Here is a 17,747-nt window from a genome sequence, read left to right as displayed (position 1 = left end):
TTAGACTTTGGGGAGGGCCTAAGTTCACATTAGAATAAGTTAAGCTCGCACCAGAAAGGCAATGCTATATACTAGACATTTTTTGCTTACTGGCATGTAAGAAAAACTGTCTTATTTAAAATCTCTACCCAAATTATATTAAGAAACTTAAAGATCATGTAGGTTTTAAGTAGGAAAAAAAAAAACCTTTCATATCTAGGACTCTCCCTGCTACAATATCTAAGCTTTTTAGTATGTAACAAGAGTACTGTTTCAATGCTATGCCAAACTAATGGCTCAAGATTATCATAAACCAGGCTTTAGAATAAAATCAAGGTTCTCAGGAATCTTACTAATCAAACATTTGTGAAGTAGGGCGACTGTTTTTGCTTCAGAAATCACAACATTAAATCTAATATTAAGATATATGTGCCCTGAAGACACAGCTATCAGGTGAAATATAAACAATTCCAAATATGAATTTAGCAAAGACTATCTCTGATGAGTTTTTACAAAAAGAATCTACTTCTATAAATGCCAAAAAGTGTTTTAAAGTAACTTCTCAGTGCCTCAAAATGCTTGCTCTAAAAACATTTGATAACTGCAAACACAATAAATACAGCTATCAAATATCAGCCTATGCATTACAGAAACCTTTAAGACAATGAAATAATAAAACCCCTAATAATTTAAGATACAGAAATATCCTGAGGGACTAGCAACTAAGTATCTGTTTATTTGTATTTTTAAAGCTTTACTTAAGAGTCTTAAGGTTAACATTTTAAAATAATTTGTTTACACTACCAAGCAGTATTTCATTAATTTATTTGGGCATATACCATCGAAGTATAATTTGGCTAAATCAACAAAGAATTTTTAAAATAAAAATACTGGTAATTTTGGTTTCTGTCAAGGTATCTGGCCCAAACCATGTTTTTCAAAAGAAACTAGGTAAAACAGTGCCCATGGGGGGGGGGTGGGGGGGTGGGGGTGGGAGGGAGACTACAATTAATAAAAAACAATTATGAATCAAATCTTTGAGTACAAAGAATTACTATATGAATTCAATATACTTTATCTTTGGGTCTTCTGGGCCTATATTCATATAGAAATTACCTGAGTTATGAAAAAACAATTACCTTCTTACACTAACATTGGATCCAAATCACAGAATCAAACCTATTAGTGAAAGTATCTCCTCTGGGCTAGTCAATGGGGCTACAAATAGGCATATAATTAGAAGCTCTCTACCCTCAAGGAGTCCATGATTCTGAGAGAGAAATAGGACATTTAACAAAGTAATAAAGGTAGCATGACCCGAGTGCCAAATGGGTTTCATTAACAGTAGTACTTCAATACTTCTGAGACGCTATAGAATGGCCACCAAGGATGGAGAGGTTAGAAAAAAGGCTTCATGCAAAAAGTAGAAGCCCAATTTTAAAGAAAAGATAGGACTTAAACCACAGGAAAGAAGAAGAACATTCCAAACTGGAGTATTATCTTTGACAAAGTTTATAGAGGCAGAAAGGCTTAGGAAATGGTAAACACGGCAAGTCTTATTTTACTTTGGCAAATGACTTCAATGTAAGGGAAGAGCAAAGTTGGGGTCAGAATATTGTGTGGGTAATATCTGATTTCTTAATTTTTTTCATTTTTTTCTTCAATCCAGATTTTTAGTATATAAACAGAGTAAAAAAAAAAAAAAGTTTAAAAATTATGGGGCAAAGATTAGATCAAGTGATTTAATAGCAACACAATGTCCTAACCATAAAAGTATGGAGGTTGCTCTGCCCTATAACCTCTACATTAATTAGGCTTTGTACATACCTACAATGCCAAGTTTGTAGAATAAGAAACTTGACTGAGAACTTTGCTGGGCAAAGTGCCTTTCATCTGAATGCAAGCATCAAAATTTCTGTCAATATTTCCTACCAAGCAACTAACTTCAGAGTAACAACTTATTTTACCTCTCTCTTTGATTCAACCCCTTCATGAGCTTCACAAATTGTAATTTGTATTTGGGAATACCTGATTGCAGGGGTACAATAAAAACTGGAATGCCTAATATTCCTCTCAAAAGTTTTTCAGCAAGTTAACAGGGCCTAACATGGCAGTGAAGCAGTTTCACTTGGGGAATGCCAATAGGCCGCTCTAAAAAGAAGGCTCCTGTCCAAACTGTACTCAAATATTGCTATTCTCAAAATCCCCTCCAATCTGTGGGGAGGGGAAAATAAGCCCACTGCAAAATGCCAACACCACTATTTTATGGTCCTACCTTTTCTGAAACAGACTTAAGACCTAAATGGTACTAGTAACAATGAAAACCAGCCTATATCGTATCTGACATCGTTTTACATGGTGCATGCTATTTTACCAATGCCCACCCCCCACCCTCCCTCCAGTACCACCCACCCTCTCCCTCCCATACAAACAATAAATCAAATAAACTTTCATAGATTTAGGTGCTATTTTAAAAACATCAAAATTTTACTTTACCCATTCTCTCCGATGCTCCCTGTATTTTTTTAAGCTGTGAGTGGATGACCATGCTATGTGATCAACAACTGTGAAGGCTAAGCAAAAGTGAACTGAGTTTAGTATTGTAATTAAAAGAACCTTAAAGTCTGTAATATTTGACATATATAATGGTATGCAGAATCCTTATTTTACTGCATATTATCAGGCATTAATGGCAAGCAACTTATAAAAACAACTAATTAATATTTCTTTTGTATAGAATTAGCTTAGAGCTTAGCTTAGGGAAACCAGAGAGAATAAAACTCAACAGCACACAAAGCAAATGGAAGCAACCCCTGGCTTATAAATGGGGCCAGAAAAAGAAAAGCCCTCCCCGCAGGTACACTTATTATGGGCCAAGTGTCACCAATGGCTTAGGACAGAGTAGGCACATTCCCCCTGAAATAAAATGCATACCCCTTCAGTGAGAGGAAAGCAGAGCAAGAAAGACAGGCATCTAACCAAACGCTTAAAGCTTCTCATTTCCCTGTGCCCTCAAACCATCAAACACAGAGAAATGCTTCACCTTCTTACCACCATTTCTTGTATTAGCTACTGAGTCCATATAGTAACAAGGAAACTATATAAAGACCCATAGCCAATTTCTAGTCTAGGGCAGGGAGAAACTTGCCCGGCCTCAGTAAACCCTTGTGTTCAGAGGTAAAAGCAGGTGATTACTGCTGCACAGTGCCTACTACACTGAAGAACCGATTTACTTTTACACCCTCCTTGAAGTTTCTCATCAACTACTAACTTCTCCCACCTACCTTTGCTGTTCCTTTAGAATTCAGCCTTAAAACTCATCTGTAAGAACTCTTTTGTAATTATTCTTTTAAAAAATCTATTACTCCATGTAATTGTTAATAAATACACTCAGTTTAATTCACCGCATGTTTACATACTTCAAAGTATAGAATTTGTTTTCTAAAAGGACTCACTACCATGTCTTAGCATATTATGATTACAGATGCTTTGAAAACAGTTAATGTGACTTGATAGACGTCAAACTTTTCAAGAATATATTTACTACATAAGGAAAGAAAATGTACTCAGCCGAAGGTGGCAGTGGGAAAAACCAATTATGGTATTCTCCCTCCCAAATGTAATATCAAGTCACTTCTATGTAACAGAACTTATAAAATCATACTGAGTGAATAGGAGAAAATTTCCTTTACCCCAGAAAATGCAAAAGTAAGGGTACTATATGGTAAAGAAAGGCTATCCCTCCGAATCTTTGCATATGATCCTATAGGTTTATAATTACAAATAGGTACTACTGTTACCCCCACCAGAAGCCCCAAGACAACCCCAACATTTAAAAAATGCAATGCCCATTGTAGAATAAATTTCTAGAACAAGTTTGTTCTTACCAAGTATGATCAAAGATCAATAATGCTAAAATAACTTTTTAAATCTACCAGCCTACTTGTCTATAAAAATCCCTGTAACAAATTATAAAGAATGAGACAGGGAAATAACCTTTGTATTAGGTGAAAAAGCTTGCATGATATTTAAGAGCTAACAGAATGGTGATGGAAATGTGAGAACAGAAATACTCAAGTAGCTACATTCCAAAGGCTCTATTCCACCCCTTGCCACAACTATATCTTCTCTCATTACACAAGCAGAGTCTTGGCCACTGGCAGGGGTAGTGGTGGAATACATACTTCACGAAATCTGTCAATAGATTTCTCCTTTTAGACTTAAGAAACACATCAGAAAAGCCTTATTAATAAATTGTTACCTAAAAATTAAGTTCTAGATTATACAGAATTTGTTATTGTGATACATGTCATAAAGGAAAATTAGTCATTAAAAGGTTGCAGCCTGCTAAATTTTGTATTTTGATACTTACTTGCAGAGCTGCAATTCTGATACAGTAACACTTGTACTCTGGGTATCTGGTGCCTTCTATCATCCACAACTTTCTATACACAAAATTAGAAGTAACGAAAGCTATCTCTGGCTATGAAGAAATAGCTGAAAAGAACCAAAGAAAAAGTGATTGGCTAATTTACCAAAAAGACAAGTTCTCACTGGTTGGCTATAGCTATGAAAAGCTAAGTAGGAGCCTCCCCAAATCAAAAAATAATGAAGAAATAAAAAAGGAAAAGAAATGAGAATATCAAAGGACAGAAGTGACAAACATCTCAATGATAAAGGAAGTTAAAATGAAAAACAGAGATTACCATGAAGGAGACTGAGCCTTCTAACTACTGAAACGACACAGGAGAAATACTGTGTCACATTGGATACATGCTAAATTCACAAGGATTGCCTCTGGGGAAAGGACTGTGACTCTGAAGCGAAGAGAAGGAACTTCATTTGTAATGCTTTGTTGTTTTTTTTTTTTTTAATTTGAAGAAAACATACAAAATAACATCTGTTTACTCCTATAGGTGTTTGAAAGTCTTTTGTATTTTTAAACAGTATTTGCAAAATTAGGCCCCTATAATCAGCATCACAGAACTCATCACTTAAAATTAAACGTAACTGCTCATGAGTAAATCTTCATTCCCTACTAGACTTTCAGTCCCTCTAAGGTTAGTCTTGTATCACTCTTTACTGCAGAGACAAAAGATGAGAAAACAAATATGTCGATAATCTCTAAGGAAAGGAAAAGCTAAATCAACTCAGCAACTTGGAGATATTCAGGAAAGAAAGATTCTATTCTTATCAACAATTACTATACCCTAAAGCACATCAGCCAATAAGTATACAGAACACCATGCCTAGGGGAAGTATCCCTCTAAATACTAAGAGGCAAATTAAATAACATGGGAATTTCTCAAATTACGAACGCATGGTTTCTAGAACCTGAGATGAATCCACTATTTTCTTAACAAGCATGTCCCGCTGCTCTCCTGTCCACAATGTAAAACCACAGCCATTCCCCCCCACCCCGCCCCAGTTTCTAGTCCAGGGGTTATCTTTGATAAGCAACTTTTCCCACATCCAGGCACCTTTTCACATTCCCACAGGTTGGTGAAATCCTGCAAAACCACTAGTCACTGTAGACCAAAACACTATTGGAGAGGTGAGAATTAAAGCCAAATGAGGTAATGTCACCCTAGAAGTCTAGATGAACCTCTCTAGGGACTCCTAGAACGCTCCATCTCACAGGTATATATTTCTTCTGGTCAGTTATTTCTACTTCCGGTCTTGGGTACGTACAGTTCAAGCAGCTTTTTCGTTCATATGAACTACAATTTTCATTCCAGAGTATGAGATTTGTACAAAAGATGATTTTAGGTGTTGTATGATTTTACCAACAGGATTTCACCAACATTTTAAGCACTACTCATTTAGTGGTGATTCTTTATCATGATTAAGTTTAAAAGTACACGAAGTCCATCTAGTGCTTAACACCTAACAAGTTCTAATGTTTAGCACAAAGTGACAACACAGTCTAGGTTATCTCTCTTTTTTTTTTGTGAGTCTAAGTTACCTCTTAAAATACCATGTTGTTCTCACTGTATTTTTCTGCTGACATAAATTTTCATTTTAAAATTAAATTTTAGAAAGTGAGTTGAAATAAAATATTAAAAAACAGAAAACAGAGTAAAAAATAGTCGACGTGGTAGTGTGACTAATATTCAGGAAACATTTACCTAGAGAACAGGGTTTCCCAAACTTTAATGTGCATCAGGGTCATGTAGAAGGCTTCTTAAATCACACATTTCTGCTCCCAATCCCCAGACTTTCTGGAGTCAGTTGACCTGGGGTGGACCCAAGAATCTGCATTTCTAACAAGTTCCCAGGTATTACTAAAGTTGCTGGTCTAGGGATCACACTTGGAGAATCACTCATCTAGAATAGTGACCAATAAGCTTTTTCTTACAGGGCCAGATAGCAAACATTTTAAGCTTGCAGCCATATGTCTCTTGCTACTCAACTCTGTTTTAAGGCAAAACGGCCATAGACAGTATGTACACAAATAGGCATGGCTGTGCTCCTATAAAACTTTATTTACAAAAAGCCAAGTGGGCCACAGTGCCAATCCTGACCTAAAACATAACTGAAAATGGTCTACTGTGTAATCTAATAGGACAGAATAAAGAAGCAGTGAGCAATTAAGTATAATGAAGATACTATCCAATAAGTATCCAACCTATCTAACTGAAGGGCAAAACTTTGGAAAGTTTAACTCTGAAAGAGAAAACTGAGGTCTCAAGAAGATAAAACAAAACAATTTACCATGCATTCAGGAGACATGACAAAACACTCAGCAAAGGCAGCTTGTTAAATTCTTTTCATGTTGAATCACACAGGTCAAACATCACTGCACATGGTTCACAACTAAATTAGAACATATGGATCAATATCTAGTGAGAGTTTTTTTTAGAAAAAAATTCTGAAGACTCCTTTCTCTAGTCCATGTTAAACAGCAAAATATGACATTTATTCCGTGTTTACAAACTACTTTTCTCTATTACCTCAGTAACCTTACAAAAATTGATTAACTGATGTATTTTGGCCTTGCCTTCCAATTTCTACCCTAGCAGCTACTAGTGTATGAGAATTTAAATCAAAAGCAACAGAATGACTTTTCTGTAGGTGCTGAATTTGTAAGAGTCCCATCAGAAATGTACCCTCTCTCACTCCCTCATTCTTTCTCCAGCAAAATGTTCCAACTTTCTTCACCTTCTTAGTCGACTTCTTATTAAGAATGATTAAGGTGGACAAGTACAATCACTTATACTTTCTGATAGATTATACTAACATAACAGCCCTAGGCTCTTAGGATTCAACCTATTTCATTTCTAGAATTTCATTCTTGAGGAGCATCTGCCTCATTTATCACAGTTTTGCCTACACTTAGTGACCTTCAGTTCAAAGCCATCTATCTTTGTAACCCCACCACTTGCCTGAACTCAGCAACTTCAAGCTTTAAGGTATGAAATCACCTGGTAATGAACACTATCTGACTCACTGAATGACCATGATCCAGGACTTCAATTTGCCCTTGAGTTCCTGCTACCTATCTTGAACATGCAGCTCACCATTTCTCCTTGTAGGACATCTTATCCAAACCAAATCATTTACTTACTGCTTACAGAGCTTATGCAGTGATAGACAAAATGATTTTTCTTTGGTTCCAACTTATTTACCTAAGTAAAAGAGAGCATAGGCTCTCTTGCATAGGCTTCCCTGAAGACAGCTAAACAGCTACAGACAACCCAAGGACAATACAAGATTATATGAAATGATACTATTCTTATTTTCTGGACCGTCTTGCAGACAGAAATATTCAGAGTTCAAAATGAGTTAAAGTTTGTTTACAACAGATTTACTATATGGATGTTAGCAGAGCTTTCAATGTTTTGATATGCCTGGACCTCTGATGGAAGTCAAATATTTACTAAAACTCTTACTAGGCTTATGTTTAACTACTGTTTAGCCTTTGTTTTTTGCTAAAATTTCTTACGTTAAGAGAACTTACAAGCTCTGGAGTAAGATACACCCCATTATTTTTTAAAATGTGTGCTTGTACATCAAAGGCTATGCCTCCTTCACTTAAAATGAACAATCCAAGTAGAATAGAAGAATGGCTTACAACTGACCAAGAAATAAATATGGTTCATTATGCTAATGAGAAAAATTAAAAAAAATGCTCTCAATGTTGATGACAAGTCAAGGAACACAGATTACAGTAAAGATGATTTTATGAAGAAAATCCACTGAAGAAAACACTACTTCAATCTTGGATTCAATTATTCATTTCGCAGAAAGGCAGCAATGTCATACTGTCCCACAGGTTCAACACTTACGTACCATTAAACTTACATTAGGAACAAGTAAATTATTTTCTGAACTCCATTTTCCTGGCTATCTCCTAGGATGAGTAGTATCCTTTTAATTTTAGATTCCAGAAAACTATTGTATAATATAACTGATGAGCAGAAATATTAAATTATGATGAAATGTACTCTATTAACTGAGGAAGTACATCATTGTATGGTTAGAAAGATTACCCTGAAAAACAGGTAAAATTATCTGAGAGCTTTAACTTGCCCTCAACATTTCCTAGACATAATGGGCAACTAACGATGCTATAAAATGCTATTCCATATTCTATATTCTATTAGTCTACTGGTTGTTTGGGGTAGGGGATGTGGGGGTGGGGAGAGGGGTGATGCCATTCCTGGCCTGTTTTAACCTTTCAGAGATGATCTCTATTTAAAGGTTGTTAAGTAATTAAAATGTACAGAGTCCTCAAAACTGCTTACTGTAAATTCCCTAGTTTAGGATGTAATCTAAATTCATATCCTCAATTTTGTTTAATTCCTATCCCTTGCACCTTGCCAGGCCTTTTTGGGGTCGGGAGCAGAGACTTATAACCAAATTGTATGTGTTGGCAATAGGGCTTTAGCTAAGGGACATCCCTGCAATTAACCTAACTCCGAAGAAATGACTACAGTCTGTGAAAGGACACAAGAATTCCTCCAACTGTCACAAAGAGTTCTCAAACTGCTGCTCGAATTTTCCTTTGCTACTCCTCCCTACTTTCAAATGGACTACGTTCAGGGAAAATAAATTATCCCTCTCCCTTCTATTAACGCTAACAACTGAAACAGAAAAGTATTTATAAAGTTTAATGTATCTCAAACTTCAGATAAAATAATATACTAATTTATATCTACTTATGGTTCCTCTCTTCTAAAAAGCTTACAATATACTTATTTTTCAATACTTTCTGAGTGTAACATAGGAAATTGTTTGGTTTCCCATTTAACAAATTACTGATTTAACTTGAGGCAAAAAAGGTTAAGCGACTTACCCAAGGTTATAATTAGAGGTACAGCTGGGGCTAGAAACCAGGTCTCCTGAGTCTCAGCCCAGGGCTCTTTTCCTTAGCCCATGATGCCTTATCAGAAAAATCCAAATACAGTCAGACCCCCAGTTACATGGGTATGAGTTACACTGATTCACATATACAAACTTTATATAGTGTGACCAATGTTTCAACTCACGCGGTACCCTGCTTCCATTTATGCAGTATGCCAGGCATCGGCACGATTTTCAGTGGCACACAGGCGGTTGCCACCACCAGGGCCCTAGGCAAAATTGCAAAGAAGGCAAAGTTTGTCTTTGGCCCTCCCACCACCCTTATGCATTCCTCTCCCACCTCCTGGTCATCCCCCTGCCCAGCCTCCCAGCACCATCATGCTGCCCTCTGGTTGTCCAAAGCCCCCCACTTCCACCACTCACCCAGGACTGACCTTCCTGGGAGTGCCCAGTGTTCCAAAATTACCTCTCCATTTCCCTGACACTAAAATTCCTATTTCTAAGAATTTCAATGAAGTTTAGGTAATCTAAATGATTAACTGATTTAAGTAACTCAGAGTAAGGTCTACTTTTAATACATTTACATCTCCAATGAGTTTTAAAAAGAATTAAACACTGATTTGGGGGGAGGGGAAGAAGGAAGAAATATTTTTATTGGTGGAGGAGATGGGGAGGTGAGAGGGAAAGGTTTTCCCAGCGCCCTAGGCCTCTTGTGCCACTTCAGATTCCCTGAGACAGGACACTAGGGGTTGAGGGGCATTATTGCAACTTTGAGTCCCACTATCCCAGAAGACTGTAGTTGTCTTATAGTCTCTGGGGTGATTTAAAAAGAGAGAGAGAGAGAGAAAGAGAGAGAGAGAGACAAAGCTGCCTTAAATACCTTCCCCTACCTACCTTTTCCATCTCTCTCCCACCTCTTGGATCCCCATTTCCACCTCTTAGTGCCAAAGACACCCAACAGCATTCCCTGTAAGCTGTTCCTTTGTCCAATACAAAGCTTTCCATTATGTGGTTTCAAATTATATGGTGTTATTCAGAAACGTATCCATGTCCCCCTACCCCTGGATAACTTGAAGTTGACTGTATGCTAAAAAAGAACAATCCTAATTATTTAAAGGTCCTGAATCATAAGATGAAATATGTAAACTCATTATCTAGTAAGAAGGAAAAGAATGTTCTGATTCTTATCTTGTATACATAAAAGAATTAATCTGGATATCTAAAAAAACATTCAATTCTTTTCCTTGAAAGTAGTAGGTTTCTTACTTCTGGCCCAACACAGCAGTGAAAATCCAGTCATTTCAGCTAAATAATATCGTGGACTTGTTTACATGAGTTCATTGGTAAATCCTCTTAGTCTGGAGGCAAAAAAAATCCAGTAACAGACACATAAAAATGTAAATTTGTATACAAAGCAGAATGGATTTTAAGAAACCCATGTTTCTGCTGTCTACACACACAGGAATAGAAAGAAAGGTATTTTTTATGTAGCTTTGCAATGCTAGATTGGCTACCTAGTTTGGAAATTTATCAGGCAACTGATTAACAGTTACTTTGCTCCAACTACCCTCCCAGTAAAATTAGAAAATTCAATCCATGCAGAAGGTAACAAAAATGGTATCCATCTAGGATTAAAAGTTTCATGTAAAATCTTAAATGATTTCCGAATTGCTATTACAAAAATCAGTTACTCTATCAACTAAAATCCTGAATTAGGTCTCTTCCCAATACCGTCTTCATTATGGAAAAGGAGCAATGTCAAGACATGCTGCAGTTATAAAATAGCCATTCTTATCTAAAGTGGAAAATGAACAGGTTAACAGTCTCTCCAGGGGCATTTTTAATTAATGTTAACTTTCAAGGGTTTACTACACAAAATTCATTTCCTTCCCAATCTTCCCCTCCTCTCTACACAACCACAAATAGGTCTGCCACCTCCACCTATTTGTTTATATGTCCTATGAAGACAAGTTCCCAATGTGGGTTTCTATTAAAATTCAAATGTGAACACTGAAAAGCCACTCAATACGCATTGCGAAAAGTATATGAATTCAGAACATATTTTTTAATCTACTCACATATTTTGCTGCAAAGTACTCAAGAAAATCAGAAGAGCAACTGTTAAAAATATAAGTGTGCCTTTTCTCTTACGTCAAGCAATTTAAATAACTTTTCAAGAAAAAAGCATTTCTTTAATGGCTAAGAAACAATCTACCTAAACAAGCAACATATAAAAATGAGCAAGTGTTTTGCTGTTATAAGAGAAAGTACTAAACTAGATCTTTCCTCCTAAATAGCATGGATTTGAGCTCAATTTGAGAATACACTGTTATTATCATCACCAAAAAAGCAACAGCATTTCATCTTTTTATTAGAAATTCTTTATGACAAGATATCCAGCAATTAGTGATTTTCTACACAAACTCTAACCTAAGTGCTTAAAAGGATTGTTTCCCTCAATTCTATTTCACTGGGCACCACATTTTCAAAATGGCTCTATTTGGGGCACATGCAAGATTTGTCAATATTTACTGAACAAAGCTTCTATTAAATTCTCTAACAAGATGGAGGTCTCTCGGAAAAAACAGGCCATAACATTTTTTCTTTTCACAAAATGGGGCCAAACACACCCACTTCAAGAAACCATGGTTTGGGTCAGATTTTTTCCATAAGAATGGTTGTTTCTGTGGGGATCGAGAGTGCACTTCTGGGGCTGGAATCACTGTGAAGGTTTTCTCCGGACCCAGGTAAGGGGCGGGGGGGTTGGGGGAGGGGGCGGCCAGTTGTCTCTGGATGCTCGGGAGGGCGGCGGCGAGGGACGATCCCAAAGCTCTGGGTGAAGGAATTAGCTCAGGGGCGGAGGCTTTAGCGGTCCACCGGTACCTCATCAGCCACAAGACGGGATGCCCCACTACGCCAACAGAGACGTGGGCTCCCCCATCCCAGACAAGTCAACATTGAATCTCAAACTCTCCTTTCTGCCTCCAGGCCCCGTCTGACCCCATTGGCAGCAGTTCCCGCCAATCCGCTCGGTCACCGCCCCCCAAGCCCGCCTGCCCAACCCTGATTGGATGGGACGGGAGCCGGGACCTCGTGTTACCAATCTGGGAGCCCCTTACTCAGCCACACACGCAAGCCCAGGTACGCCCGCGGAGCCCCTTCCCCTCGCTTTCCCTTCCCCTCCCCCACCCCCAGGGCACTGGCAGACACTTACCGTCCCGGGAGGTGCCCATCAACTGGTCCAGCATCGCGCGCATCTGGGCCTGCGCCGACATGGCGGCGGCGTAGCAAGCGGGCGGGCGGGCGGGGGTGGGGCGCAGACCGGGCCCTTTCGGGCGGGGGGGACAGGGGAAGGGGTGGGGGAAGGTGAGACGCTGTCTCAGTTGCCGCCGCCGCCGCCTCGAGGCGTGTGGAAAGGGAGCTGGAGGGCTTGTAGCAGGAGAGTCCGGGCTGCGCTCCTCACGACGATGCGTAAGTGGAAAGCAGCAGCCCCCGAAAGCAACCCTCGTTCCCTCACTCTCCGTCTGGTCCTGGGACAGAAGCGTTACGGGCTAAGCAAGCTCTCGCCTCCAACACCGCCACCCGCCAGAAGCCGTCAGCCCCCCCTTCAAGCTCTGACGCCGCTCGCCGCCACCGTCGCCGGGACGTGAGCGCGCACGCTCCTCGCGCTTAGTTGTTTCCCGCGGGGGCTCCACCAACTGGCGTCCAACTGTATTTGCTCCACCCGCCCCGCCCGGGAGAGGTTCCGCCCTAACGGCTTTCGGGCGCGTGCACGCGGGCTCTGCCCGCCCCTTTCCCCCAGATCTCGCGAGAGTGCTTATCAAACGACCCTCGAGCTAGATCCGCCCGAGGCGCCAAACTGCACGCACCCTTCTGCAAGTGGGCTAGGGCCGCGCGGCACGCTGTGCTGGCGAACCGGACTCAAATTAGCAAATGTGCCAGAGGGTTACCCCGAGTCGAAAGTAAGTGGAGACCATGCGGATCGGTTCTACTGAGGTTAGCAATCTTAATAGTTAATGCAGGCGTGTTTCTAACGACTATTCACTGACCGATTAACTCGCTTTCAGGGGCCCGCCCAGAATCTCGTACACTCAACCTTTTCCCCACTGCTGCCTTGACCTTCTATAAAAGGAGCCCTGGAGAACTGACGTCTGGGTAGTTTCCCTTCATGAAATAACACCTGAACTTAATACACTAGGAAACAGATGATCTAACCCATTCAGATTATCATCATTTATAACAGGAAGCTGTTAGTCTAAATTTGGAACTATAAAAATTGAGCAGTATCTTCAGAAAGGAAAGGAGGTGATCTTTTTTTTTTTTAAGAGAATTTCTTTTTTTTCCTGCTTAAGAGGTAAATTTGAAGAATTAGGCCTTTTCAGTGTATCAGCAGCATTGCCAACGGGAAAGAAAGCCTGTGCGTTCATAGCTTGCCATCACCTTGGATTCAAAATCTTAGTCGACTAATTGCTAACTTCAGCAGTTTATTTCGTAATCTCATGTTTGTGGATATAAATACATACAGCATTGTTGTGAGGGTTAAATGAGCTAGCAGAAAATACTTAGCCTGGCATTTTAACTTTTTTTGTAAAATCTAATTCTTTAAAACGAGACCTAGGTACTTCCTAGATACTTGGGAAAGAAATAACTAAAATTTTTTCATTAAAAATTTATATGCATCAGCCTGGAACTTATAATTTATTCGCAAGATTAGTAAAAAACATAAAATAGTAGCCCTAGGCCCAATATCACTTTGAATCTATATTGGGCCAATAAAAAATTCTAAATTATGCTGTCTTTTGTAACTGACAAAATAGTTTCCCTCCAATTATTCAAAGAATTCAAAATTCCAGCAACTCCAAATACTAAGAATATCACTGAACACAATTCGCAATAAAAGTGTACAAATTATCATGTCTTAGTGGGAGGCATATATATATATATATATATATCTATATCTATATCTATATCTATATCTATAATCTGAAAAACTTAGGAGGGAAGTAAACTAACATGTTGAAATATCTATGTGTTAATGAGAATTTAGTTTTTACCTTCTACTTTTCTGGTTGCTTACGTTTTTTTAATTTATTTATTTATTTATTATTATTATTTTTTTACAGTTCAACTTCTTTATATTACAAGATGAGGACCTGAGACACAACTGGAGGAACTATCCAGTGTCCCAGCATTCAGTGGTTGTTTACATTTTAAATGTATCATAAACATCATATAGTTGGCTTTTTTTAATTTAATAATCATATTTATTTCTTTTCATTGAAGCAATTATTCATTTATATTTGTGTAATTACTCGTTTGGTCTTAAAGCTCTTCTATTTTGCCTATTTGTCTCATCTATTTAATTTTCTCTCCTTTCTTGCCTGCTTTCTAATCATCCATTCTAGTAATTTGGAAGTTTCATTTTATTTTTATTCTTTTAGTAGTTACCCTAAAAGTTAAAATAGGCATTCTTAATACCTTTTCACTTCCTCCAGATAACACAAAGAAGACTCCTTTTAACCTCTCCTGAAGTCTTATGCCCGTTATCATATGTGTTTTAGTTCTGTGTTTTTTGAAGCTAAACTTCACGTAATGCTCATCTATTTAGCACTTTCTTTTTTCTTCATTCCTTCTGGAATCTCTGCCTTTCCATCTGGAATCATTTCCCTTTTGTCTGAAGTTTAAACTTTAGGACAGGAGTCAGCAATCTACAGCCCACAGGCCAAATCCAGCCCACTGCCCATTTTTCTGAATAGTTCATTGGAATGCTGCCAGGCTCATTCATTTACTATTGTCTATGGTTGCTGTTGCACTACGACAGCATTGTTTGAGTAGTTGTGACAGAGAACATACTGTATGGCCAGCAAGACTGAAATATTTACTATCTAGCATTTTACTGGAGTTTGCCTAACCTCTTCAGAGTTTGCTTTTGTGTTGGTCTGCTAGTGGGGAACTGTCCCATTTTTTACCTTAAAAGCTTGCTCTTTTGCTTTTCTTAATTCTAGATGGGTATTTTTATTGGGTATAGAATTCTAGGTTTGAAGTTTCTTCAACATGTGCACACCATCTTCCTGCTTAACTTTGCTCCTATGAAGTCAGTTTTCAGCCTCTTACTCCTTTGCAGATAGTTGGCTGCTTTAAAATTTTGTTCTTTTTGCTCTTGGTTTTCTGCAATTTTACTATAATGTCTCTGGGTGTGGAGATTTATATATATATATGTTTTGGTTTTTTTTTCTGCTTTTAGGATTCATTGAGCTTTTAGAATCTGTAAACTTGTCTTTTGTCAATTCCAAGAAGTGTTTAGCTGTTCTTAAATACTGTTTCTCACTCATCAATTTGTAGACCTCCAAATAAGTGTTCATTAGACAATTTTCACTGTATCGTCTAGATTTCTTTACTCTGCATTTTCTACCTTGTCTTGACAAGCTGCCTTCTGGTACTTTTGTTTTCTGACAAATTTTATAGTTCACTAGTCTCCTTTCAGCTGAATCTAGCCTGCTGCTAAATCCATAAATTGAATTATTTTTTTCAGTTCTATAGTTTTTATTGAGTTCTTTCTCAAGTCTTCTGTGTCTTTTTTTTTTTTTTAAATAGTTTCTGGTTCTTTGATAAAATTTTCAAGCCTGGCTATTCTTTGAACTTAGTGAACATAATTGTTTTGTAATCTGAGTTTACTAAATCTAATTATCTGAAGTTTTTTGTAGTTTTGTTTCTGTTGTCTATTATTTCTGCTGTTTTTCACTTTTGGAGTCTTGTTTTCTTGTGTGTCTGGTTATCTTTATGTGCTGAACACGTATCTGAAAAAATATGTATGGGAATAGTATAAGCCTAAGTAAGATCTAAAAAAAAAAAAATTTTTAATGTTTATTTTCTTGAGACAGAGCATGAACAGGGGAGGGTCAGAGAGACAGGGAGACACAGAATCCTAAGCAGGCTCCAGGCTCTGAGCTGTCAGCACAGAGCCTGACGCAGGGCTCGAACTCACAGACTGTGAGATCCTGACCCGAGCCGAAGTCGGACACTTAACCGACTGAGCCACCCAGGGGCCCCTTGCCTAAGATCTAATATCTTCCTCCAGAGAAGATTTTTATTTTTCTCTGTCGGTCACTGAAGACCTTACCGGTCAAGGACCACCATAATACAAGTTCAAGGTCTCAATTCCTCTTGACCACCAAAATGACAAAAATCTGGGCTGAAAACCTGGCAAGGACTTTTTGCTTACAGTTCATCCTTTAGGGTGAACTTGAGGATTCTAGATGCAAGTAGATGTGGATTTTTAGAGTGCCTACCTTGAAGGGCCCTAGACTTTGCCTTTTGCATCCCTAACCCTACAAACCCACCAAAACTACAGCTCAGTTTTAATACTGAAGCTGTTACTACAAAACTGGCAAATGCCCTGAAGCCAAATATGTGTCTTTATGTGCTACATTTATAAGGGACAAAAGTGGTTCTGGAAAGAGATGCAAGAGGTACGAAGCCTGGACCTAGAGTATTAGAGATTCAAGAGATTCTTAGGAGGTAGAATCTAACTCAGTGGTGATTTAACTGAGGGTATGAAGGAGCAGAAGCAATCAAGAATGACTCCCATTTTCTGGCTTGAGCAACTGGCACAAGTGGCAGTGGCAGAGAGATTTATAGGGGAAGATGATGAAGTTCTATTTTGAATGCATTGAATTTAAGATGCCTTTGAATCATCTAAGTAGTGTTGTCTGTGAAGCAGCTGGACATACAGGTTTACAGCAGGGCTTGGCTGGAGTTAGCCTGTTGATGATAATTGAAGCCAGGGAAAACATACCAAGTTTGAGGTAACAACCTAGATTTGAACCTGAGGAACATCAACATATATAAGGGATATGCAGAAGACGAAACTGAAGACAAATGGCTAGAGCAAGAGAAGAAAACAAGAATGTGAGGTCCTCGAAGCCATGAGAAAATAATGGTGAATAGTGTCAAGTGCTTCCTAGAGGGGCACATGGCTGGCTCAGTAGAACATGGGAATCATCTTCTCAGGGTCATGAATTCATGACCCATGTTGAGAGTTTACTTAAGAAAAAATATGCTCCCTAGAGATCAAACAAGATAAGGAATGATCCACTGAGTTTAGTGACCTGAAGGTCATTTGTAAGCTTGCAAGGCAGTTCTGGTAGAGGGGCAGAAACCAGACTACAGTGGATTGAGGATAATTGGGCAGTGAAAAATGCAGAAAATGGACACATGCAACATGGATTATTAACCTCAAAATCAGTATGCTACTCAAAAGAGTGTATACTGTATGACTGCATTTGGATTAAATCCCTGAGCAGGCCAAACTAATTTCTGCTGACAGCAAGCAAGTCAGTGGTTGCCTGGGAGGTGTGGGGAAAGGGAACTGGATTGACTTCAGAGGGGCACAGGGCAACTTTTGGGGGTTACAGAAAGGTTCTTTAAATTTCATGGGGTGGTTCTTACACAGATGTATTCAC

The 17,747-nt window shown here is 38.6% G+C and overlaps 1 protein-coding gene across 15 annotated transcripts in view; it reads right to left on the bottom strand.

Annotated features, from left to right (window-relative positions):
- The window catches only part of LOC102970902 (putative RNA-binding protein Luc7-like 2), a 57,060-nt gene extending 44,150 nt beyond the window's left edge, over nt 1-12,910 (bottom strand). The window contains exons 1-3 of one of the 15 annotated variants that reach the window (XM_042973449.1): nt 9,471-9,489; nt 4,352-4,476; nt 2,476-2,552 (exon numbers count right to left, since the gene is read on the bottom strand). In XM_042973449.1, the coding sequence (XP_042829383.1) occupies nt 2,476-2,527 (52 nt within the window). In that variant the 5' untranslated portion in view covers nt 2,528-2,552; nt 4,352-4,476; nt 9,471-9,489. The other 14 variants (XM_042973444.1, XM_042973407.1, XM_042973416.1 and 11 more) reach the window with 14 other exon arrangements.
- Between the last annotated feature and the right edge of the window lie 4,837 nt (nt 12,911-17,747).

The sequence above is a fragment of the Panthera tigris genome, chromosome A2, assembly GCF_018350195.1.
Source record: "Panthera tigris isolate Pti1 chromosome A2, P.tigris_Pti1_mat1.1, whole genome shotgun sequence".
Classification (NCBI taxonomy): Eukaryota; Metazoa; Chordata; class Mammalia; order Carnivora; family Felidae; genus Panthera; species Panthera tigris.
This window is presented reverse-complemented; position numbering and strand designations above follow the sequence as displayed.